This window comes from Pleurodeles waltl, chromosome 2_2, assembly GCF_031143425.1.
Source record: "Pleurodeles waltl isolate 20211129_DDA chromosome 2_2, aPleWal1.hap1.20221129, whole genome shotgun sequence".
Taxonomy (NCBI): domain Eukaryota; kingdom Metazoa; phylum Chordata; class Amphibia; order Caudata; family Salamandridae; genus Pleurodeles; species Pleurodeles waltl.
Genome location: NC_090439.1, coordinates 784561666 through 784587243, shown reverse-complemented (window position 1 = coordinate 784587243; position 25578 = coordinate 784561666). Strand labels below are relative to the sequence as shown.

General features: G+C 46.3%; 1 protein-coding gene across 1 annotated transcript in view; it reads left to right on the top strand.

Moving 5' to 3' along the window:
- LOC138282619 (myosin heavy chain, clone 203-like) overlaps positions 1-25578 on the top strand; it is a 262838-nt gene that overhangs the window by 224575 nt on the left and 12685 nt on the right. The window contains exon 10 of the mRNA XM_069220406.1: positions 13720-13887. Within this exon, the coding sequence (XP_069076507.1) occupies positions 13720-13887 (168 nt within the window). The remainder of the gene's footprint in view (positions 1-13719; positions 13888-25578) is intronic.

Sequence of the window (25578 nt, the reverse complement as noted above, 5' to 3'; positions counted from 1 at the left end):
TCTCTCATTCTCACTGTAGAATAGCTCGGCTTTGCTTACCCCGTGAACATCCATAAGGTACCATCCCTTCTGTCCATGCACACGATTGTGAATTGTTCCCTCCAGGGCTCCTGGGTACCGCACGCCTTTGCTTCGCAGTTGACTTTGTACTATATACGTTCCAATACATAAACTAAATACATACACAAGTAGGACTTCATCTTAGTCTTCACTGGAGTAGGTGAGGGTGAGGCACTGAGGGCAGTGGGTGAGTAATACAGAAACAGTGCAGTCAGTGTCAAGTGAGGGCCTCCTACAATAAGTGGGGGGAGGGGCTGTGGTGAAGAAGCCCCATGTAGACCATGAGTTGGAGAGAACTGTGCAGCCAGTCAATAGGGCGAACCGGTGTGACCCTTAGTGAGTGCAGGGGGTGCGCTACAGTGAGCTACTGAGAAACTCCGGGTAGACAGTGAAGTGAGGAGAAGCACTGTCCAAATAACAAATAAGAGTGGGCTAAAAGCACTGTGTAAAGAGTGAGTGGCGGGAAGACCTGTGCAGGGAGTGAGTAAACATGAGGAACTACAGCAGCTGCTCTGTGCTGGCAGACAGAGGGTGCTTTTGCAGGTATAAATATGACCTGTATATGGTTATCAAATAAAGCTACTTTTATCCTTCATTATTAATTATGAATATGATTTGGGTGTCCTGATGAATCAAACATGCACGTGAATTCCACCCCCCACTAGACTTTGTTAGCAGGAAATTCAGAAGTGACAATCCAGGTTTACTGACAATACCCTCTGCGATTGCTTCCAAGAGCCACATTCTGGAGCACACTCCCTGGATGAGTCTCTCTTTGCTAAAGTTTTGAATAACTCTGTGTATTTTGTCCCATTGGTGGTACACAAGAGACCCTCTAGCCTACCACACTTGTGTAATCTTGGGTGGCTCCTCCGCCCCAACCCACGTCCACCCATCCTTATGAAGAGCACTCCGCTGTTTCCCGGGTAGCTTTGAGCTGCACGCGCGCCAGTTCACACATTGCTGAAGAGGCATTGCCTGTTCAGAGGGCTGGAGTGACAGGGCAGGTGGTGAGCAGGAGTGAACCAATGAGCAGGGAGTGAATGGCAGAGAAGCACCGTGTTAGTGAGTTCAGCAAGAGAGTCACAAGCACTGTGCAGACAATGAATGCGGCGAGTGAGAGAAAGCGCTGTGCGGCAGCGAGTAGGGGTGAAGTGAGGGGGAAGCGCTGTCCAAACAGCGGGGACTGAGTGAGGGATATGTGCGGTCTGTACAGTGAGTGGTGTGAGGAGATGCTCTGTCCATACAATGAGTAGTGTGAGTGAGGGAGATACACTGTCTGTACAGTGAGTAGTGTGAGTGAGGGAGATACACTGTCTGTACAGTGAGTAGTGTGAGTGAGGGAGATGCTCTGTCTGTACAGTGAGTAGTGTGAGGGAGATTCTCTGTACAGTGAGTAGTGTGAGGGAGATACTCTGTACAGTGAGTAGTTTGAGGGAGATACTCTGTACAGTAAGTAGTGTGAGGGAGATGCACTGTCTGTACAGTGATTAGTGTGAGGGAGATGCTCTGTACAGTGAGTAGTGTGAGTGAGGGAGATGCTCTGTCTGTACAGTGAGTAGTGTGAGGGAGATGCTCTGTACAGTGAGTAGAGTGAGTGAGGGAGATACTCTGTACAGTGAGTAGTGTGAGGGGGGAGATGTTCTGTCTGTACAGTGAGTAGTGTGAGGGAGATGCTCTGTACAGTGAGTAGTGTGAGGGAGATGCTCTGTACAGTGAGCAGTGTGAGTGAGGGAGATGCTCTCTTTGTACAGTGAGCAGTGTGAGTGAGGGGGATGCTATGTCTGTACAGTGAGTACTGTGATAGAGATGCTCTATACAGTGAGTAGTGTGAGGGAGATGCTCTGTACAGTGAGCAGTGAGAGTGAGGGAGATGCTCTCTTTGTACAGTGAGCAGTGTGAGTGAGGAAGATGCTCTGTACAGTGAGTAGTGTGAGGGAGATGCTCTGTACAGTGAGTAGTGTGAGGCAGATGCTCTGTACAGTGAGCAGTGTGAGTGAGGGAGATGCTCTTTTTGTACAGTGAGCAGTGTGAGTGAGGGAGATGCTCTGTACAGTGAGTAGTGTGATGGAGATGCTCTGTACAGTGAGTGGTGTGAGGGAGGGAGATGCTCTTTCTGTACAGTGAGTGGTGTGAGGGAGATGCTCTGTACAGTGAGTAGTGTGAGGGAGATGCTCTGTACAGTGAGTAGTGTGAGTGAGGGAGATGCTCTGTCTGTACAGTGAGTAGTGTGAGGGAGGGAGATGCTCTGTCTGTACAGTGAGTAGTGTGAGGGAGATGCTCTGTCTGTACAGTGAGTAGTGTGAGGGAGGGATATGCTCTGTCTGTACAGTGAGTAGTGTGAGGGAAGTGCTCTGTGCAATGAGCAGTGTGAGTGAAGGAGATGCTCTCTTTGTACAGTGAGCAGTGTGAGTGAGGGAGATGCTATGTCTGTACAGTGAGTAGTGTGAGGGGGGAGATGTTCTGTCTGTACAGTGAGTAGTGTGAGGGAGATGCTCTGTACAGTGAGTAGTGTGAGGGAGATGCTCTGTACAGTGAGCAGTGTGAGTGAGGGAGATGCTCTCTTTGTACAGTGAGCAGTGTGAGTGAGGGGGATGCTATGTCTGTACAGTGAGTACTGTGAGAGAGATGCTCTATACAGTGAGTAGTGTGAGGGAGATGCTCTGTACAGTGAGCAGTGAGAGTGAGGGAGATGCTCTCTTTGTACAGTGAGCAGTGTGAGTGAGGAAGATGCTCTGTACAGTGAGTAGTGTGAGGGAGATGCTCTGTACAGTGAGTAGTGTGAGGCAGATGCTCTGTACAGTGAGCAGTGTGAGTGAGGGAGATGCTCTTTTTGTACAGTGAGCAGTGTGAGTGAGGGAGATGCTCTGTACAGTGAGTAGTGTGATGGAGATGCTCTGTACAGTGAGTGGTGTGAGGGAGGGAGATGCTGTTTCTGTACAGTGAGTGGTGTGAGGGAGATGCTCTGTACAGTGAGTAGTGTGAGGGAGATGCTCTGTACAGTGAGTAGTGTGAGTGAGGGAGATGCTCTGTCTGTACAGTGAGTAGTGTGAGATGCTCTGTCTGTACAGTGAGTAGTGTGAGGGAGATGCTCTGTCTGTACAGTGAGTAGTGTGAGGGAGGGATATGCTCTGTCTGTACAGTGAGTAGTGTGAGGGAAGTGCTCTGTGCAATGAGCAGTGTGAGTGAAGGAGATGCTCTCTTTGTACAGTGAGCAGTGTGAGTGAGGGAGATGCTATGTCTGTACAGTGAGTAGTGTGAGGGGGATGCTCTGTACAGTGAGTAGTGTGAGGGAGATTATCTGTACAGTGAGTAATGTGAGGAGATGCTCTGTACAGTGAGTAGTGTGAAAGAGATGCGCTGTCCATAGAGTTAGTAGTGTGAGGGAGATGCTCTGTCTGTAAGTGAGTAGTGCGAGGGAGGGAGATGCTCTGTACAGTGAGTAGTGTGAGGGAGATGCTCTGTACAGTGAGTAGTGAGAGGGAGGGAGATGCTCTGTCTGTACAGTGAGTTGTGTGAGGGAGATGCTCTGTACAGTGAGTGGTGTGAGTGAGGGAGATGCTATGTCTGTACAGTGAGTAGTGTGAGGGAGATGCTCTGTACAGTGAGTAGTGTGAGTGAGGGAGATGCTCTGTCTGTACAGTGAGTAGTGTGAGGGAGATGCTCTGTACAGTGAGTAGTGTGAGTGAGGGAGATGCTCTGTCTGTACAGTGAGTAGTGTGAGTGAGATTCTCTGTACAGTGAGTAGTGTGAGGGAGATTCTCTGTACAGTGAGTAGTGTGAGGGAGATGCTCTGTACAGTGAGCAGTGTGAGTGAGGGAGATGCTATGTCTGTACAGTGAGTAGTGTGAGGGAGATGCTCTGTACAGTGAGTAGTGTGAGTGAGGGAGATGCTCTGTCTGTACAGTGAGTAGTGTGAGGGAGATGCTCTGTACAGTGAGTAGTGTGAGTGAGGGAGATGCTCTGTCTGTACAGTGAGTAGTGTGAGGGAGATTCTCTGTACAGTGAGTAGTGTGAGGGAGATGCTCTGTACAGTGAGCAGTGTGAGTGAGGGAGATGCTCTGTCTGTACAGTGAGTAGTGTGAGTGAGGGAGATGCTCTGTCTGTACAGTGAGTAGTGTGAGGGAGATGCTCTGTACAGTGAGTAGTGTGAGTGAGGGAGATGCTCTGTCTGTACAGCGAGTAGTGTGAGTGAGGAAGATATTCTGTCCTTACAGTGAGTAGTGTGAGGGAGATGCTTTGTACAGTGAGTAGTGTGAGGGAGATGCTCTGTCTGTACAGTGAGTATTGTGAGGGAGATGCTCTGTACAGTGAGTAGTGTGAGGCAGATGCTCTGTACAGTGAGTAGTGTGAGTGAGGGAGATGCTCTGTACGGCAAGTAGTGTGAGGGAGATGCTCTGTACAGTGAATAGTGTGAGTGAGGGAGATGCTATGTCTGTACAGTGAGTAGTGTGAGGGATATGTTCTGTACAGTGAGTAGTGTGAGGGAGATGCTCTGTCTGTACAGTGAGTAGTGTGAGGGAGATGCTCTGTACAGTGAGTAGTGTGAGGCAGATGCTCTGTACAGTGAGTAGTGTGAGTGAGGGAGATGCTCTGTACGGTGAGTAGTGTGAGGGAGATGCTCTGTACAATGAGCAGTGTGAGTGAGGGAGATGCTCTCTTTGTACAGTGAGCAGTGTGAGTGAGGGAGATGCTATGTCTGTACAGTGAGTAGTGTGAGGGAGATGCTCTGTACAGTGAGCAGTGTGAGTGAGGGAGATGATCTCTTTGTACAGTGAGCAGTGTGAGTGAGGGAGATGTGCTGTGTCTACAGCGAGTAGTGTGAGTGAGGAAGATACTCTGTCCTTACAGTGAGTAGTGTGAGGGAGATGCTCTGTACAGTGAGTAGTGTGAGTGAGGGAGATGCTCTCTCTGTACAGTGAGAAGTGTGAGGGAGATTCTCTGTACAGTGAGTAGTGTGAGGGAGATGCTCTGTACAGTGAGCAGTGTGAGTGAGGGAGATGCTCTGTCTGTACAGTGAGTAGTGTGATGGAGATGCTCTGTACAGTGAGTAGTGTGAGGGAGATGCACTGTCTGTACAGTGAGTAGTGTGAGGGAGATGCTCTGTACAGTGAGTAGTGTGAGTGAGTGAGATGCTCTGTCTGTACAGTGAGTAGTGTGAGGGAGATGCTCTGTACAGTGAGTAGTGTGAGTGAGGGAGATGCTCTGTACAGCGAGTAGTGGGAGGGAGATGCTCTGTACAGTGAGTGGTGTGAGGAAGGGGGATGCTCTTTCTGTACAGTGAGTCGTGTGAGGGAGATGCTCTGGACAGTGAGTAGTGAGAGGGAGATGCTCTGTACAGTGAGTAGTGTGAGTGAGGGAGATGCTCTGTCTGTACAGTGAGTAGTGTGAGGGAGATGCTCTGTACAGTGAGTAGTGTGAGTGAGGGAGATGCTCTGTCTGTACAGCGAGTAGTGTAAGTGAGGAAGATATTCTGTCCTTACAGTGAGTAGTGTGAGGGAGATGCTTTGTACAGTGAGTAGTGTGAGGGAGATGCTCTGTCTGTACAGTGAGTAGTGTGAGGGAGATGCTCTGTACAGTGAGTAGTGTGAGGCAGATGCTCTGTACAGTGAGTAGTGTGAGTGAGGGAGATGCTATGTCTGTACAGTGAGTAGTGTGAGGGATATGTTCTGTACAGTGAGTAGTGTGAGGGAGATGCTCTGTCTGTACAGTGAGTATTGTGAGGGAGATGCTCTGTACAGTGAGTAGTGTGAGGCAGATGCTCTGTACAGTGAGTAGTGTGAATGAGGGAGATGCTCTGTACGGTGAGTAGTGTGAGGGAGATGCTCTGTACAATGAGCAGTGTGAGTGAGGGAGATGCTCTCTTTGTACAGTGAGCAGTGTGAGTGAGGGAGATGTGCTGTCTCTACAGCGAGTAGTGTGAGTGAGGAAGATACTCTGTCCTTACAGTGAGTAGTGTGAGGGAGATGCTCTGTACAGTGAGTAGTGTGAGTGAGGGAGATGCTCTGTCTGTACAGTGAGTAGTGTGAGGGAGATTCTCTGTACAGTGAGTAGTGTGAGGGAGATGCTCTGTACAGTGAGCAGTGTGAGTGAGGGAGATGCTATGTCTGTACAGTGAGTAGTGTGAGGGAGATGCTCTGTACAGTGAGCAGTGTGAGTGAGGGAGATGATCTCTTTGTACAGTGAGCAGTGTGAGTGAGGGAGATGTGCTGTCTCTACAGCGAGTAGTGTGAGTGAGGAAGATACTCTGTCCTTACAGTGAGTAGTGTGAGGGAGATGCTCTGTACAGTGAGTAGTGTGAGTGAGGGAGATGCTCTCTCTGTACAGTGAGAAGTGTGAGGGAGATTCTCTGTACAGTGAGTAGTGTGAGGGAGATGCTCTGTACAGTGAGCAGTGTGAGTGAGGGAGATGCTCTGTCTGTACAGTGAGTAGTGTGATGGAGATGCTCTGTACAGTGAGTAGTGTGAGGGAGATGCACTGTCTGTACAGTGAGTAGTGTGAGGGAGATGCTCTGTACAGTGAGTAGTGTGAGTGAGTGAGATGCTCTGTCTGTACAGTGAGTAGTGTGAGGGAGATGCTCTGTACAGTGAGTAGTGTGAGTGAGGGAGATGCTCTGTACAGCGAGTAGTGGGAGGGAGATGCTCTGTACAGTGAGTGGTGTGAGGAAGGGGGATGCTCTTTCTGTACAGTGAGTCGTGTGAGGGAGATGCTCTGGACAGTGAGTAGTGAGAGGGAGATGCTCTGTACAGTGAGTAGTGTGAGTGAGGGAGATGCTCTGTCTGTACAGTGAGTAGTGTGAGGGAGATGCTCTGTACAGTGAGTAGTGTGAGTGAGGGAGATGCTCTGTCTGTACAGCGAGTAGTGTAAGTGAGGAAGATATTCTGTCCTTACAGTGAGTAGTGTGAGGGAGATGCTTTGTACAGTGAGTAGTGTGAGGGAGATGCTCTGTCTGTACAGTGAGTAGTGTGAGGGAGATGCTCTGTACAGTGAGTAGTGTGAGGCAGATGCTCTGTACAGTGAGTAGTGTGAGTGAGGGAGATGCTATGTCTGTACAGTGAGTAGTGTGAGGGATATGTTCTGTACAGTGAGTAGTGTGAGGGAGATGCTCTGTCTGTACAGTGAGTATTGTGAGGGAGATGCTCTGTACAGTGAGTAGTGTGAGGCAGATGCTCTGTACAGTGAGTAGTGTGAATGAGGGAGATGCTCTGTACGGTGAGTAGTGTGAGGGAGATGCTCTGTACAATGAGCAGTGTGAGTGAGGGAGATGCTCTCTTTGTACAGTGAGCAGTGTGAGTGAGGGAGATGTGCTGTCTCTACAGCGAGTAGTGTGAGTGAGGAAGATACTCTGTCCTTACAGTGAGTAGTGTGAGGGAGATGCTCTGTACAGTGAGTAGTGTGAGTGAGGGAGATGCTCTGTCTGTACAGTGAGTAGTGTGAGGGAGATTCTCTGTACAGTGAGTAGTGTGAGGGAGATGCTCTGTACAGTGAGCAGTGTGAGTGAGGGAGATGCTCTGTCTGTACAGTGAGTAGTGTGAGGGAGATGCTCTGTACAGTAAGTAGTGTGAGGGAAATGCACTGTCTGTACAGTGAGTAGTGTGAGGGAGATGCTCTGTACAGTGAGTAGTGTGAGTGAGGGAGATGCTCTGTCTGTACAGTGAGTAGTGTGAGGGAGATGCTCTGTACAGTGAGTAGAGTGAGTGAGGGAGATACTCTGTACAGTGAGTAGTGTGAGGGGGGAGATGTTCTGTCTGTACAGTGAGTAGTGTGAGGGAGATGCTCTGTACAGTGAGTAGTGTGAGGGAGATGCTCTGTACAGTGAGCAGTGTGAGTGAGGGAGATGCTCTCTTTATACAGTGAGCAGTGTGAGTGAGGGGGATGCTATGTCTGTACAGTGAGTACTGTGAGAGAGATGCTCTATACAGTGAGTAGTGTGAGGGAGATGCTCTGTACAGTGAGCAGTGAGAGTGAGGGAGATGCTCTCTTTGTACAGTGAGCAGTGTGAGTGAGGGAGATGCTCTGTACAGTGAATAGTGTGAGGGAGATGCTCTGTGCAGTGAGTAGTGTGAGGCAGATGCTCTGTACAGTGAGCAGTGTGAGTGAGGGAGATGCTCTTTTTGTACAGTGAGCAGTGTGAGTGAGGGAGATGCTCTGTACAGTGAGTAGTGTGATGGAGATGCTCTGTACAGTGAGTGGTGTGAGGGAGGGAGATGCTCTTTCTGTACAGTGAGTGGTGTGAGGGAGATGCTCTGTACAGTGAGTAGTGTGAGGGAGATGCTCTGTACAGTGAGTAGTGTGAGTGAGGGAGATGCTCTGTCTGTACAGTGAGTAGTGTGAGGGAGGGAGATGCTCTGTACAGTGAGTAGTGTGAGGGAGGGATATGCTCTGTCTGTACAGTGAGTAGTGTGAGGGAAGTGCTCTGTACAATGAGCAGTGTGAGTAAAGGAGATGCTCTCTTTGTACAGTGAGCAGTGTGAGTGAGGGAGATGCTATGTCTGTACAGTGAGTAGTGTGAGGGAGATACTCTGTACAGTGAGCATTGTGAGTGAGGGAGATGCTCTCTTTGTACATTGAGCAGTGTGAGTGAGGGAGATGCTCTGTACAGTGAGTAGTGTGAGGGAGATGCTCTGTACAGTGAGTAGTGTGAGTGAGGGAGATGCTCTGTACAGTGAGCAGTGTGAGTGAGGGAGATGCTCTCTTTGTACAGTGAGCAGTGTGAGTGAGGGGGATGCTCTGTACAGTGAGTAGTGTGAGGGAGATTCTCTGTACAGTGAGCAGTGTGAGTGAGGGAGATGCTCTGTACAGTGAGCAGTGTGAGTGAGGGAGATGCTCTCTTTGTACAGTGAGCAGTGTGAGTGAGGGGGATGCTCTGTACAATGAGTAGTGTGAGGGAGATGCTCTGTACAGTGAGTAGTGTGAGTGAGGGAGATGCTCTGTACAGTGAGCAGTGTGAGTGAGGGAGATGCTCTCTTTGTACAGTGAGCAGTGTGAGTGAGGGGGATGCTCTGTACAGTGAGTAGTGTGAGGGAGATTCTCTGTACAGTGAGTAGTGTGAGTGAGGGAGATGCTCTGTACAGTGAGTAGTGTGAGTGAGGGAGATGCTCTCTTTGTACAGTGAGCAGTGTGAGTGAGGGAGATGCTCTGTCTGTACAGTGAGTAGTGTGAGGGAGATCCTCTGTACAGTGAGTAGTGTGAGGGAGATGCTCTGTACAGTGAGCAGTGTGAGTGAGGGAGATGCTCTGTCCGTACAGTGAGCATGGGTGGGCGGGGGAGAAGCCCTTGCAGAGTTCTGTGTGGTAAGAGAAAACACTGAACAGCTGATAGTGCATGCTATTGAAGGACCAGATTGTGAACAGTAAAAGATGAGCCGCCACTGTGTAGAAACGGAGTCTAGGAAAAGCACTGCGTGCTTAGATTGTGTGAAATAATATGAGTCAAGCAGGAGCACCTTGCAGACCGTGAACGGGCCCTGTGCAGTGAAGTAGTGGGAAGATGTTCTGTGCAGAGCAGAAAAGATGCTTTACAATAAGATGTGGAGAAGCACTCTGCAAACAGTGTGTGCGGTGAATTAGGGAGAAGCATGGTGCAGACAGTAGGGAAAGTTGGGGTAAACATGGTGCAGAAAGTAATAATGGTGACTTAAGAAGATGCATGGTAATGAAAATAGGATGAGTTAGAAAGAAGCATGGTGCAGACTGCCAATAGGGTGAGCTGTGAAGAACCATGGTGCAGGACGAGTTAGAGTGAAGCATGGTGCAAACAGTAAATATGATGAATTAGGAGTAATGGCATAGCAGAGAGTAAAGAGGGTGAGTTAGGAATAAGCAATGTGCGGAGAGAAATTGGCTGGGTTAGAAAGAATCATGGTATAGACAGTACATGGGGTGAGATAGGCAGGAGCATGGTGCAGAAGTAAATGGGGCGAGTTATGCATAGGCTGACCACCTCTCCGTTATTTTGACAGAGCGTCTGTTCAAGACTGTAACAGATGGTGTTTGTCCGTACTTTGAATGTTGCAGGCTGATTAGCCAATGAGGTGGTCTCATTCCTACAAGCATCCCACAACTAGAATGCTGGTGTTGCCTCATTGTTGTGGTCTAAATCTTTCATCCTTTAAGCTTAAGAGTTGCCTGCTGTTCCATGATCACATCTGCTTAAAGGTCTGTTCCATTATAGTGAATGTTGCCAATGTATGTTCAATAAATAGATAATAGTTTTCAAAAGGTATTCGTATGTCCGAAATTGTGTTTGTTAGAGTATTAGTACTAGGTAACAACAAATTTATATTGATAAGCTAATATTTTTTTTGTTGAAATATTTGTGCCAGTCCCCAAAAAACAATACTACCCTCCCTCTCTCTCGCTCATTGACTGTTGTGTTGAATGTTTTAATCTGAAAAAAGTAGAATGCTGGTTGTGGCCTACTGGTTATGGCCTAAGCCTCTCAGTCTCAAGAATAATCTTCTTCAAATTGAACGACCATGTCTAAAATTTGGCTTGATAACTAAGAGAATAGTAAGATTAGGTAAAGATTAGCTTTACATCCATAAGTAAATCATTCAATAGGCACTCTGGAAATATGTTTTAATATGTGACAGCCTAACAAACAAAGCTTCTCTCTTTGTCCTTGACATTTGTATTGAATATTTCCTGCAAACATAGACTGCTGGTTGTGGCATACTGGTTACAATGTAAACTCCTTGATTACTAAATCCTGCTGTCTCCATTGCCCTGGGTCTGCTCAAGGGTCTTTTGCATTGCAAAGAATGGCAAGATTCCTCACATTGGAGGCTAATCTTTTTTTAGATTGCACCAATATGTCTAAAATTGTGATATGAGAATAGTAAGGTTAGGGAAAAACATTTGTATTGATAAATATCTTAACTTTAAATATTTTAATTGATACTCTATCTGGAAATATCTGCCCGAACCCAAAGAACTAAACAGCTTGTGTTTCTCAAACCCATTGTTGATAATGGCACTTTCTGCAGGGTTATCCCCAAACTGTTTGCCTTTCTTCTATTTTTTGGACCCTCTTTTTGTTAGCTTTAGGACTCTGGACACTTTACCACTGCTAATCAGTGGTAAAGTGCATGTGCTCTCTCCCCTAAAACTTGGTGCAATTGGCTTACACCAGTTTGGCTTATTTATGTACCTGTAAGTCCCTTGTAGAGTGGTCTAGAGGGCCTGTAAAATAAATACTACAAGTGGGCCTGCAACACAGATTGTGCCACCCGCAGAAGTAGTCTTTCAAACTTGTCTCAGACCTACCACTAGAGTGCCTGCATGTGCAGTATACTGCCACACAAACTTGGCAAGTCAAACTACTTGTCGAGTCCTAAACTCCCTTTTTACTACACCTAAGTCAACCCTAAGATAGGCCCTAGATAGCCCTATAGGCAGGGTGCTGTGTATGTAAAAGATAAGACATATTTTTATGGGTTACTTGTTGTAGTAGTGACAAACAGCCTATTTTGTGTTTCATTACTGCGAGGACCGCTTCTCTTATAGGTCTGCATTGGGAATTCCCTTATATATGTCTAAATGGTAATTTCTGATTTGTAAGGACTAGAGTGCGCATGTTGGAATGTTAGTGAGAAATACTGCTTACTTGTGTATATGGATTTTACATTACTATTTTAGAAATGCCACTTTTAGAAAGTGGGCATTTCTCTGTGCTTATAACTCTAGTGCTTTGCAGGCAGATTCCAATCCATGCTTGGGGTAGAGTGACAGCTCCACTTTGTGCATACTCTCCAAACAGCCATCAATCTAGCAGGGTTAGGTGTGAAACGGTTACAGCTGCATTTATCTACACACTGATGGTCTTCCTGGGCTGGGAGGGGCAGAGGGCGTTCACATTTTACACTTGTATAGGCTGTGTCCTGCCCTCATACAAAGGGCTTGTTTACCCCCTATTGTTGTCTGAAGCCTGAGTAGGGGAGGAGGGAAACTACTGACACTGGTCAGACTTTACTGGAAACTTCCCTCACCTGCTAGAAGCAGGGCACCAGGATATAAGTACAAGAGCTCTGACCCCATGTGTTTGAACACTTTTGGACTGGGACTGAACCTCTACCAGAAGGACTGCTGGACTGCACAAAATGACTCATCTGGACTTCTCTTCTGTTGTTGCCCTGCTGCCTGAAGTACTGGGTGGCCTAAAGGACCCACTGGATAGATTTTCTGTTTATTTTTGCCTTGCTTCCAGCTGCTCCCTGAGTCTGGTGTAATCAATCACTGCTTTGGGACTGGCAGGAGGACCGCCATTGGGACTGTTTGCTTTGTTGTGCTGGTCAGCAGCCTACATTGCTGGGCTGCAGAAGGGACTGACAAATTCCAAATTGCCTTGTGAGCTGGCGTGCTGCCTGTTCTCTGCTTGTGCCTGCAAGTGCTCTTCAAGGAGCACTGTTTAGGCTCCCTGCCCCTTGGTGAGCGTTGTTCTATGCTCCTTGTCTTTCTACCTTGCATGTATAGAGTGCTTCAGTTTATATTCATATTTGACCCAAAGACTAGCGGGACGGAGTACTTTCTCCCCAGTAAACGAAAGAAGTTGTCTGGATCAGCGTATGGTGGGCGCTTTCTACCTTCACTTTAGTGGCTAAGCAAGGGCATGGGGAGCATGTCGTCATGGGCGTTATTACCATGGCGTATGTTGATGAGAGACGATACAGGTGCGGCCCAAGTCCTCAAGACAGAGGGACTGTCTTGCGGATAGGATACCACCACTTTCCAGCCCTGCCTGCATCTGCAAGGGTCTAGCCCCAGCACAACTCTCTCTTCTTTCCACGTGGGCCCCCTGTGCGAGGCCCGGCCAATATCCAGAGCAGCTCCATGTGGGGAGAGCAGCCTGTCCTGCGCGATTGTGGCAGCTCTGCCCCAGTTGTGGACAAGTTTGGCAGCAGACTGGAACTATCTGGCATCTCTATTCAGCGGTCCGGGAGGTCCTGAAGGGCTCCGGACATGCTGCAATATTGGCCTAAATATTTCGGCAAAACCGCGGTGTCCAGAAGCCGCTTTGCGCGTTCTCGGGCAGCTGCCTTCACTATAATTAACAGCTTCATGCCATGAAAGGTAATAGAAGTCTTTAAACCAGAAGTCAAACGGTGGATCTAACAGACATTGATTATGAGGGGATGGAATGATTTCTGAGGGACTGCATGATTAATTTGTTCAGCAGGGGGAAGGTATTGTCCCAGGTGCCCCCACTGGGCTCACCCAGAAGAAATGTGTCATCAGAAGAGCTGACCCCCACCCCGACAAGGAAGAATTTGTCATCCATAGTGTTGTTGATGTCTATCACTTACACATCCAGTCCCTTCTTTTTTTCTGCACCATCCATAAACTTACAACTGCATAAAATGTGCCATGCATTCTGATTTACCCCCACTCACAATTTACGGTTGGAAAAAATGGCAAGTCCTGGTTTGGGATTTCTGGCAAGAGAGCAAAAATGTTTTTTTTATTTGTTAACTGGGCCTTTGGTGCGTTTATGCCATACATTGTTACAAGGTGCGTGGTAGTAAACAGAAGTAAATGAGAGTTTTTGTGGAAATAACTTTTTCAAGAGTGAACTACGTTAGGTCAGTTCAATTATATTCTGTTTGAAAACTTATCTTTGATAAAGAAGTCATATTAATGAAATACACATTTTTGTCATTAGCAACTGCATGTGCAGCAAGCAAGGAAGTCTGTGAAGATGAACGGACAATCGCTCCAGAATCAACTACTAGATTTAGAAGAGAGGCTTTCAAGAGTTCGTTTGGAAAATTCCCAGCTGCGGACAGACAAGACACATTTAGTAGCCAACATTTCCCAGTTGCATACGCAGGTACCCCTTTTGAACAATTTTCATGTTTATAATGCACTATAAGAAAATTATCTTTCTCATGCTGATATGGAGTATGTTCTAAATGTATCTACCCAAGGCCTGATTCACTGAAGGGTACTAACTTGCAATCTTCAGAACAGTGGTACCACAGTTTCTTCCAGAGGTGTCATTTTCACCAAAGATTCTCCGCCTTTGGAATTACATGGCCATGATAGTGCATGAGTATTTAGGTTTTGGTTTTATGAACAAAAGTTTCAAGTTGTAGATCATTGTCCAGTACCTTCTACTCAGAAAATGTTATTTAGGAAGCACAGGTGAAAGGATTTTGCTGTGACAGTGTTATCCTGTTCATGCTTTCCACAAGCAGGACAAAATATTGATCTATTTTTTGCTGTTGAATTTTAACGTGTATTTTTCTTGCTTTGATTCAAAATGTTCTTTAAATTGTAATTTTCTTAAGCTCAAGGATGGAATATCAGCTACTAAATTGCATAAATAATAGCCGAGTCACGGTTAGGGGAAACATTTAACATGAAAAGGCTGGCGGAGAACAGGTGCAGGAGGCCACAGGGAGGCCCCTGCACTGCCCATGCCCTTGCTCCCCCTGCTCAGTACCCTCGCAATGTTCACTGTCTGCGAGGGTGCTGGTGCCCCCTGCAGTGACAGCATTGCTGCCGGAAACAATGCTGCTGCAAGTTTCCTGCTGGGCTGACGGGCAGAAAACTCAGGTTCCGCCCCTCAGGCTAGTGGGAAACTCATAATAGGTCTGGCTGGGTGGTTGCCACTGCAGCGGCAGCCACCCTGTTGGAAGTTTGGCAGAGAGGTGTCCCTGTCGTCAAACTCATAATTAGGCCCTCAGTGTGTAATAGAGTATAATTGCTGAGACCATGGGTTCCAATTTGATTTAACACTGCACAAGATGGAGAATGGTTACAGCTTCCCCAGAAAGTGGACATATATTTCCTGTATTCCTGAAGTTGGAGGAAGGAGATGCAGCCATTGAAGTGAGGGAAGATGGGGACAGGACTATCCATTGAATTCTATGGGGACTTTTTAGAAAGGGATTGTGGATTATTTTTTCCTGAGTACTTCCAACATATAGAAGGTAGGAGAGAAGAGGCAAGTCAGGAAATTATGTTGGTTCTTAAAGCTGAGGATTTTTCTAGGCAGGGCCTGCCCTCTTGTCCTTCCCAGATATCTACAACAGAAAGGCTGATGACAGCCTGGTGCAGTACCTTCAGAATTCATAGTTCCCATGTTTTGGATACTCCTGCTTGAATCTAGCTTCAACACTACCTGCTGTCTGAGCCATCATGGTGTACAATGGCTATATCTGCACCACAGCCAGAAAATAGCTTTTGAAAGAGAATTCCATCAAAATGGTTCCAGGACCTTAGACAGTGGTTCCATGTCCCCTGTCTGGAAAATTATTATTGATGTGGGATATATACCATCCCACTTCCTTCCAGTTCCAAGTTCTTTACGCAGGAGTAAGTGCTCCACAGAGTACTTGAAGAACTGCTGTCAGACAGGGGCTGGTTTCTGCATGACTGACAGTCTTCTAGAGGTGAGGGGCCTTACATGAGGTACCCACCAATAAGTACTGCTGAGCTGGTTGATCCAGCAGCCTGAGTAAGATGAGACCACTGACCTGGGCCTTTCACTGCTGACAAATGTCAATGGTATGAGCCCAACAAGTGCCTGATCCAGAGCCACACTAAGTTACTTCCTCTTTGAGCTTGTGACATGGCGTCAGAGATTAAAATATTAAGAGAATTTGATTCTTGAATTTGTAAAGATAAGCCTGTCATTAGGAAATTTAGGCCCCATGACTTTGGCGGATGGAAAAGCCCGTCCAGCAAAGCCATGCGGTCAGAAAACCACCAGAGCGGGGACTTGACCACGAGGGCTATTACGAGTTTCCCGCCCGCTGGGCCAGCGCAAAACAACCCAAAACATTGACGCTGGCTCATAATAGAGCCGGTGGCAATGTTGCAGTGCATCAGGTGCAGCAGCACCAGTCGTGCTTTTCACTGTCTGGCAGGCAGAGAGTGAAAAGTGCAAAGGGGCTGGCCATGGGGGACCCTGCACTGCCCATGCCAAGTGCATGGGCAGTACAGGGACCCCATGGGACCCAGGCGCTCCGTCTCAGCCACCATCATTTAAAAGCTGGCGGAGAGGTGACTGGTAATTTCGTTTTCTATTGTATACTGGTGAGAATGCTGATGTAGGTTATGGGCGCGTTATATTGGAAGGGTACTTCATTGATTTCAAGAAGTACCTTTATTAGATATGGATTCCTCATATGACATACATTTTTTTATGTCCTCCCTACAGTGTGAAAAATTAGGATCCCCTGGGCATCTTCTATTTGCCAAAATGCCAGTGTGATAGATATAAATCATCAGTTTCTTGTTCTTTGGGCAGGAAACGAACGAGTGAAACAGTTTGTAGAGAAACCTTGTTGCTCAAACTCTGATTAGTGTAAAGTCTAGTATGTTTCTTTTGATGTGTTCCTGGAGACGGCAGCACACAACCTCATGCGCTCTATAACACCTGGTGTAGATCTGTTTCACTTTCCTCTGATGATTTTTTTTCGTTGATCAATATATCCCTTTTAGTAAGGCATTAAAGTTAATACACCCGTTACATTGTGAGATACTGATATCCATCACAGAAACACTTTTCCCTTTTTCCTTCAGAGATCAATATTTTCTGTGATCTTCTCCTGTTTATGTTATCTGTTTTCGAAGATATCACCTTATTGTCCTGTAATCATCCTCTGGAGGCAATTTCATTACCCGAGTTACCTGTAGTCGAACTTAAGCAGATCTCTTCTTTCTGCGTTATGTGTTTTGCCTGCTTTGCTATTTTACTCTTTTGCGGGGAAATTTTATGCAGTTAGTACAAACCAATAAGATGGCCCTAAAACCCCCTGATGTAAGTGGCACAACACCAGTTCAGAGTATGGTTGGACCACGCACCCGAGAAACACATCCGCAGTGACCTCATAACTCTGACGACTGAAACTCCTCATTTCCGTATCGTGAGAGGCCAGGCACATACATATCTCATCATGACTTATTATTATTATTATTCATAACCAGAAAGGTATTTTCGCTGGTTGTTTTAAGGAAAGCACTAAAGAATAGACTGCATAGGGCAGTGGTTCTCAATCTTTTGACTACTGTAGACCCCAATGAATCAATACTGGAAGCAGGGGGCCTCGCCCAAGCAGTTTGTACTGTTCTGTGTGCTGTACTTGCACTGCTCCTAGGAATCAAGCTAAGGATGCCAGCTTAATTTTTAGGCGCCAATTATAAACTCCTTCACACTTAGAGAGTGTTTTAAAATCTTCATATTTTCATTTTTGAATTTTGCTTCAAATGCTATCTATATGTTTACTAAAAAAACTATAGGTTAAAGTGACAGCTACAACATAAAATTTCAAACTAAAAACACCTCAGAAATTCACTAGTTATGGCTAACTGAATTACCTAGAGCTCGTGCCCACGTCATGCGCAGTGTTGTCATAAATGATGTAATTTCAGATGTCATTAATGATGTTATGCTGCCAGTAAACATGGCAAGAGTGATGAAATATGTCAGCGTATAAGCAGTGCATAGGAATGGTGCAACTAATTGTTACTTCAGGGAATTTCTAGGGTTTTGTAATATAAAGTAAAATATTATCACCAGACCTAGCTATAATGTCACTTTTAACCTTTGGATTATTCAGTGAATTTCTATGGGGATTTTTTGTAACGTAAAGTTCGATGGCATCTGTCGCTGTAGATACGCATGTTCTGCAATAGCTCGCCATCTGGTGTTGGGCCGGAGTGTTACAAGTTGTTTTTCTTCGAAGAAGTCTTTCGAGTCACGGGACCGAGTGGCTCCTCCTTTTGTCTCCATTGCGCATGGGCGTCGACTCCATCTTCGATTGTTTTTTTTCCGCCATCGGGTTCGGACGTGTTCCTGTCGCTCCGAGTTTCGGAACGGAAAATTAGCTAATTTCGGAAGATTTTCGTCGGTATTGTTGCGTTCGGGATCGGCGTACTTAGATTCCACACCGCGTCGAAGATCGAAGAGCTCCGGTGCCCTTCGGGGTAGGTTTTTCGATCCTCCGTCGGGGCCTGGTCGGCCCGACCGCGTGCTGAAGAACGCCGATGGAACGGACCCCGTTCCGTTTCTGCCCCAAATGCCACAATAAATACCCCTACACAGACCAACACTTGGTCTGCAACCTGTGCCTGTCACCTGAGCACAGCGAAGACACCTGCGAGGCCTGTCGTGCGTTCCGGTCCCGAAAAACACTCCGAGACCGTCGAGCCAGAAGACTTCAGATGGCGTCTGCACCGACAGCCCAACGGGAGTTCGAGGAACAGGAAGAAGAAGGTACCTTCTCGATCCAAGACTCAGACTCCGAAGGATTCGACGATATACAAACCGTGAGTAAGACGTCGAAATCCACTCAGAGGAACATTTACAAGGCCCAGGGGACGCCACTGCCACCAGGCCATGGCTCCACCCATAAATTCGGTGACCGACCGTCGGCACCGAAAAAGGCCCAAACAGTGCCGAGATCGTCCGACTCCGGTCGAGACACCGGCACGCAGCCTTCTCGGGACCGAGAAAGTGCTGGAGACAAGCCTCGACACCGAGATGCCGGTGTGGACACGGCTCGACGCCGAGACAGCGGCACCGAAACAGATCGACGCCGAGAGGTTTCGGCCCCGAAAAGGAAAAAATTGACCTCGGAGCCGAAAAAACACGCAGACAAAGTTTCGATGCCGAAACAAACTGCAAGCGACCCAGCTTCAGGCTCTTATACAGAAGAGCACTCGCTAACCTCCCAAATGCAGAAGCATAGGTTTGAGGAACAGCTACAAGCAACTGATGTGGACCATACGCAAAAGCGTATCTTCATTCAGCAAGGGACAGGAAAAATAAGCACCCTTCCCCCCATTAGGAGAAAGAGAAGGTTGGAGTTCCAGACGGAACAAACACCACAACCAAAAGTGGTGAAGAGAGTTACACCACCACCCTCTCCTCCGCCCGTGATTAACGTTTCACCTGCACAAACTCCATCACACTCCCCAGCTCACACCACCATGAGCCAGGGTGACCAAGATCAGGACGCATGGGACCTATACGACGCCCCAGTGTCAGATAACAGTCCGGAGGCATACCCTACGAAGCCATCTCCACCAGAAGACAGCACCGCGTACTCTCAAGTGGTGGCTAGAGCAGCACAATTTCACCACGTAAGCCTCCACTCAGAACAGGTAGAGGATGATTTCTTATTCAACACACTCTCCTCCACCCACAGCTCATACCAAAGCCTGCCTATGCTCCCTGGTATGCTCCGGCACGCAAAAGACATCTTTAAGGAGCCGGTCAAAAGTAGGGCAATCACACCAAGGGTGGAAAAAAAGTATAAGCCGCCTCCTACGGACCCGGTTTTCATCACTACACAGCTGCCACCAGACTCTGTCGTTGTAGGAGCAGCTAGGAAAAGGGCCAACTCTCACACATCTGGAGATGCACCACCCCCAGATAAAGAAAGCCGCAAGTTCGATGCAGCTGGTAAAAGAGTCGCAGCACAAGCTGCAAACCAGTGGCGCATCGCGAACTCCCAGGCACTACTTGCGCGCTATGACAGAGCCCACTGGGACGAGATGCAACATCTCATTGAACATCTGCCCAAGGACTTACAAAATAGGGCAAAACAAGTGGTTGAGGAGGGACAGACCATCTCCAACAACCAGATACGCTCCTCCATGGACGCTGCAGATACAGCTGCACGGACAATTAATACATCTGTAACTATCAGAAGGCATGCATGGCTCCGAACGTCTGGTTTTAAACCAGAGATTCAACAAGCAGTTCTCAATATGCCTTTTAACGAAAAACAATTGTTCGGTCCAGAAGTGGACACAGCGATTGAGAAACTCAAAAAAGATACGGACACTGCCAAAGCCATGGGCGCACTCTACTCCCCGCAGAGCAGAGGCAATTACAGTACATTCCGTAAAACGCCCTTTCGAGGGGGGTTTCGGGGTCAAAGCACACAAGCCAGCACCTCACAAGCCACACCGTCCAGTTACCAGGGACAGTATAGAGGAGGTTTTCGGGGACAATATAGAGGAGGGCAATTCCCTAGAAATAGAGGAAGATTTCAAAGCCCCAAAACACCTACTACTAAACAGTGACTCACATGTCACTCACCCCCTCCACACAACACCAGTGGGGGGAAGAATAGGTCATTATTACGAAGCATGGCAGAAAATCACTACAGACACTTGGGTTCTAGCAATTATCCAACATGGTTATTGCATAGAATTTCTACAATTCCCTCCAAACATACCACCAAAAGCACAAAATTTAACAACACACCATTCCAATCTCCTGGAGATAGAAGTGCAGGCACTATTGCAAAAGAATGCAATCGAATTAGTGCCAAACACACAAATAAACACAGGAGTTTACTCACTGTACTTTCTGATACCAAAGAAGGACAAAACACTGAGACCAATCCTAGACCTCAGAGTAGTGAACACTTTCATCAAATCAGACCACTTCCACATGGTCACACTACAAGAAGTATTGCCATTGCTAAAACTACACGACTACATGGCAACTTTAGACCTCAAGGATGCTTATTTCCATATACCAATACACCCATCGCACAGGAAATACCTAAGGTTTGTATTCAAAGGAATACATTACCAATTCAAGGTACTGCCTTTCGGATTAACAACCGCACCAAGAGTCTTTACCAAATGTCTAGCGGTAGTCGCTGCACACATAAGAAGGCAGCAAATACATGTGTTCCCATATTTGGACGACTGGCTAATCAAGGCCCATTCGTTCATACAGTGCTCAAATCACACAAATCAGATCATACAAACCCTCTTCAAACTCGGGTTCACCGTCAACTTTACAAAATCCAACATTCTGCCGCGCAAGGTACAACAATACCTAGGAGCCATAATAAACACATCAAAGGGAGTAGCCACTCCAAGTCCACAAAGAATTCTAAATTTCAACACCATCATACAACGCATGTATCCATCACAAAAGATACAGGCAAAGATGGTATTACAACTCCTAGGCATGATGTCTTCATGCATAGCCATTGTCCCAAACGCAAGACTGCACATGAGGCCCTTACAACAATGCCTAGCATCACAGTGGTCTCAAGCACAGGGTCACCTTCTAGATCTGGTGTTAATAGACCGCCAAACTTACCTCTCGCTTCTGTGGTGGAACAACATAAATTTAAACAAGGGGCGGCCTTTCCAAGACCCAGTGCCACAATACGTAATAACAACAGATGCTTCCATGACAGGGTGGGGAGCACACCTCGATCAACACAGCATACAAGGACAATGGAATGTACATCAAACAAAACTGCATATCAATCACCTAGAACTTCTAGCAGTTTTTCAAGCACTAAAAGCCTTCCAACCAATAATAGTTCACAAATACATTCTCGTCAAAACAGACAACATGACAACAATGTATTATCTAAACAAGCAGGGGGGGACGCACTCCACGCAGTTAAGCCTGCTAGCACAAAAAATTTGGCATTGGGCAATTCACAACCAAATTCGCCTAATAGCACAGTTTATACCAGGGATCCAAAATCAACTCGCAGACAATCTCTCTCGAGATCATCAACAGGTCCACGAATGGGAAATTCACCCCCAAATTCTGAACACTTATTTCAAACTCTGGGGAACACCTCAGATAGACTTGTTTGCGACAAAGGAGAACGCAAAATGCCAAAACTTCGCATCCAGATACCCACACAAACAATCCCAAGGCAATGCCCTATGGATGAACTGGTCAGGGATATTTGCTTACGCTTTTCCTCCTCTCCCTCTCCTTCCTTACCTGGTAAACAAACTCAGTCAAAGCAAACTCAAACTCATATTGATAGCACCAACTTGGGCAAGGCAACCCTGGTACACAACGCTGCTAGACCTATCAGTGGTACCCTGCATCAAATTGCCCAACAGGCCAGATCTGTTGACACAGCACAACCAAAAGATCAGACACCCAGATCCAGCATCGCTGAATCTAGCAATCTGGCTCCTGAAGTCCTAGAATTCGGGCACTTACAACTTACCCAAGAATGTATGGAAGTCATAAAACAAGCCAGAAGGCCATCCACCAGGCACTGTTATGCAAGTAAATGGAAGAGGTTTGTTTGCTACTGCCATATTAATCAAATACAACCATTACACACTACTCCAGAACATGTAGTGGGTTACTTGCTTCACTTACAAAAATCTAACCTAGCTTTCTCTTCCATTAAAATACACCTTGCAGCAATATCTGCATACCTGCAGACTACCTATTCAACTTCCCTATTTAAAATACAAGTCATTAAAGCATTCATGGAGGGCCTTAGAAGAATTATACCACCAAGAACACTACCTGTTCCTTCATGGAACCTAAATGTTGTCCTAACTAGACTTATGGGTCCACCTTTTGAACCCATGCACTCCTGCGACATACAGTTCCTAACCTGGAAGGTGGCATTTCTCATCGCCATTACTTCCCTAAGAAGAGTAAGCGAGATTCAGGCGTTTACAATACAAGAACCTTTTATACAACTACACAAAAATAAAGTCGTCCTAAGGACCAATCCTAAATTTTTGCCAAAGGTTATTTCACCGTTCCATCTAAATCAAACAGTGGAACTTCCAGTGTTCTTCCCACAGCCAGATTCCGTAGCTGAAAGGGCACTACATACATTAGATGTCAAAAGAGCATTAATGTATTACATTGACAGAACAAAAAACATCAGAAAGACTAAACAACTCTTTATTGCATTTCAAAAACCTCATGCAGGAAACCCAATTTCAAAACAAGGTATAGCCAGATGGATAGTTAAATGCATCCAAATCTGCTACCTTAAAGCTAAACGACAGCTGCCCATTACACCAAGGGCACACTCAACCAGAAAGAAAGGGGCTACCATGGCCTTTCTAGGAAACATCCCAATGCAAGAAATATGTAAGGCAGCCACATGGTCTACGCCTCACACATTCACCAAGCACTACTGTGTACACGTGTTATCCGCACAACAAGCCACAGTAGGTCAAGCTGTATTAAGAACATTATTTCACACTACTTCCACTCCTACAGGCTGATCCACCGCTTTTGGGGAAATAACTGCTTACTAGTCTATGCAGAACATGCGTATCTACAGCGACAGATGCCATCGAACTGAAAATGTCACTTACCCAGTGTACATCTGTTCGTGGCATCAGTCGCAGTAGATTCGCATGTGCCCACCCGCCTCCCCGGGAGCCTGTAGCAGTTTGGAAGTTACCTTCAATTATTTATATATGTGTCATCTCAACCTTAAATAGGTGCATACTTAGTCACTCCATTGCATGGGCACTATTACTACAATTCAACTCCTACCTCACCCTCTGCGGGGAAAAACAATCGAAGATGGAGTCGACGCCCATGCGCAATGGAGACAAAAGGAGGAGCCACTCGGTCCCGTGACTCGAAAGACTTCTTCGAAGAAAAACAACTTGTAACACTCCGGCCCAACACCAGATGGCGAGCTATTGCAGAACATGCGAATCTACTGCGACTGATGCCACGAACAGATGTACACTGGGTAAGTGACATTTTCATTATTATTTAATTTTTTTACCATACCTTACTATATCTGTGAGTTTTCCGGCAATGCATGGCTTGAGATCGCTGTTCGGAAAACATGTTTTGGAATTCCCCCTTCTTTTTTTTCTTATTCCACACTTGATGGATCACGTTGAGAAACTATAACTTGTAGCCTAAAGTTATATCAGTTATAGTTTCTTCAGATAAGTATTCCTATAAGTATAATTACAACTGTAGAATTTCTATGGTTTTGGGCGGTTAAAATGTGCACCCAACTATAACGTCCCTGTAAACTTTTTGTTGTTGTTGTGAATTTCGGTTTCTTTAATGTGAAGTAAGATACATTAAAACAGTCACGACCATGTGCAGTGAGGGTTGGCCGCAGGGCCTGGCCTGCTGCCAGGCCCTAAGGCCAACCCTTCCACATGCACCCAACGCCACGCTGGGCAGGCCGTGTGCGGCAGGGCAATGGTGTGTGAGTGGGTGATTTTTTTTACTTTCCCATTGGGATTAGGATCCGCAGGTACCTGTGAGCACCTGCAGATTCCAAGCGGGTACTCACGGGTCTGAAAAGGATCCGCATCCCTTGATATGCAAATTTTTATTTCTTTAATACCTTCACAACTAAAGAATAGCTTTGCAACAACTAATAAAAGAGATCCTTCTGGACCAAGATCTAGCTTTCTGCCAAACTTGTTATGAATCGGTTCAGCGGTTTGGGCTGTAGTTGTGTTGAAAAAATGCAAAATCCACTTAGACATTGCATGGGGATTAAAGCGTTTTGGGTCACCCCTTTTTCTTGGCCTCTGCTTGATGAATCACCTCAAAACTTTCCACACAGCAGCTAAAGAAAGTGGCAAACTAGTTTTGAAAATATCATGAACATTTGTCAAACAACACCAAAATTATTAGCAACTTAAAAAATGCCTCATCTATAGGAAAAGTTGGTCCTAATGATAACTACCTACTGGCTATATATACATAGCCTAGTGACAGTTACCACTAGTTAGTTATAGCTAGTATTGCTTTTCCATAGGAAAAGCGTTGTTTGCTTTGCTAATAACTTTGGAGCCGTTTGACAAAACTTTGCAAAAAGGTGCTACTTTTTAGTAGTGTGTGCATGGCAAGTTTCAAGGTGAGTCATCAATCAGGGGCTGAGCAAAAAGTGGGGTCCCAAAATGCCAAATCTCCATGCATTTTCCATAGACTTCTTTATGACAGGCTACAGCAAAAACTGCTGAACGGAATTACACCATATTTGACAGGAAGCTAGATCTTGGTCCGCAGATTGTGCTTTTTGAAATTTGGTGTAAATCCATTAAGTAGTTTGTGAGAAACTAAGGGTAAAAAATAATTGTATATTTTTGGAGTTGGTGTTGCAAGAGTCTCTGAGACAGCGCCAATTTAAAAATAGAGTGTTTGGCCCAGGGATCTTTATTTATCTTGGGCCAGCTCTCTCTCACTGGAGTCAGACTCCCACAAGAGCGAGCTCTCTGATTGGCTGCCAGCAACCTGAGAAAATTGTTGCTGACAGACATTACAGGACTCTGGGACATGGGGCCACATGTACGAACATTTGGAATTGCGATTTCCTAATTGCGATTCCATACGAATAGCAATTAGTAAATCGCAATTCTAGAAGGACGAAACTCCATCGAGTTTCTTTTGTGATTCCCAGTGGGTCGCAAATAGACCTACCTCATTAATATTATTGAGGTAGGTCGCAATATGCAACCGACTGAGAATCGCAAAAAATCATAGCGATGGTGGCCTGCTGGAGTCAGCAGACCACCATTCTGCTTTTCAATAAAGCAATCTTTATTTTTTACTCCAGCCAGTTTACCTTGAAGGAAAAGGGTCTGCGTTTAGAAAACAAAAAATGGAATGTTTCAGTTTCATTTTTTAAGAGTAGGCCGTGGTGCGTGGGACCACTGCCTGATCTTAAAAAACCTTTTCGCTACCAATCACCAAGGGATCCGCTGGGGACCTCATCCCATTTGCCAATGGGTTAATACCAAATTGGTGTTAACTGTGATTGTTTTG